Source organism: Penaeus monodon, chromosome 29 (genome assembly GCF_015228065.2).
Source record: "Penaeus monodon isolate SGIC_2016 chromosome 29, NSTDA_Pmon_1, whole genome shotgun sequence".
NCBI classification, from domain to species: Eukaryota; Metazoa; Arthropoda; class Malacostraca; order Decapoda; family Penaeidae; genus Penaeus; species Penaeus monodon.
In genome coordinates this window covers 35,782,036-35,782,666 of record NC_051414.1, presented here as the reverse complement: position 1 = coordinate 35,782,666, position 631 = coordinate 35,782,036, and the positions used below count along the sequence as shown (strand labels likewise).

The following is a 631-nucleotide window of genomic DNA, read 5'->3' as shown; positions in this document are numbered from 1 at the left end:
TCGGAAAATCTTCTTGGATGCTTACCAGGCGCAGGTCGCGGCTACTGTGGGCACCACGATCGCGGCCGTACCTAAGGCCCCTGCCAAAGGGCCTGTTCCGGCCGCTTCGAAGCAGGCCGCGAAGGCAGCCGCTCCCAAGCAGGCTGTGAAGGAACCCGCGCCAGTCCAGCCCAAGTGGATAGGCCCCGTGGCAGCCACCATCCCCGCTGGACTCCCTGGGTCCGCCCCCCAGGTTCCCGACACTCCCGAAGTCACAGCCGCCAAACAGCAATTCTTCAGCATTTACAACAGACAGGCAGCAGCTGTGGCGCCTCCTGTTGGTAGCGCTTAGGAAGTGCGGTGAGGAAATGCAAAGGAGAATGAATACAAAGAAAAGAGAGGTTTATACATACACAGAGACACAGGCATATATGTCTGTGTTTTTATATGTCTGTGTGTTACGCGTGCTTACACATATTGTTCATATATGGCATATCATGTATAACTATTTTTTTGTGTGCACTACAGTATGCTTCATTGGTCATAGATTATCTTGTTATGCTTTGCTAAGCTATATATACGTGACTATCATAATCCATTGGTGCTTCAACTAGATAACTATTTCAGAAATCAAGGCTGTTATCAAATTAGT

At 49.6% G+C, this 631-nt stretch overlaps 1 protein-coding gene across 1 annotated transcript in view; it reads left to right on the top strand.

Moving 5' to 3' along the window:
* Positions 1-631, top strand: part of LOC119592213 (cuticle protein CP1499-like) — a 1,165-nt gene extending 534 nt beyond the window's left edge. The window contains exon 2 of the mRNA XM_037941043.1: positions 1-631. This exon is cut by the window's left edge and continues 218 nt beyond it. Coding sequence (XP_037796971.1) covers positions 1-331 — 331 coding nt within the window. The 3' untranslated portion in view covers positions 332-631.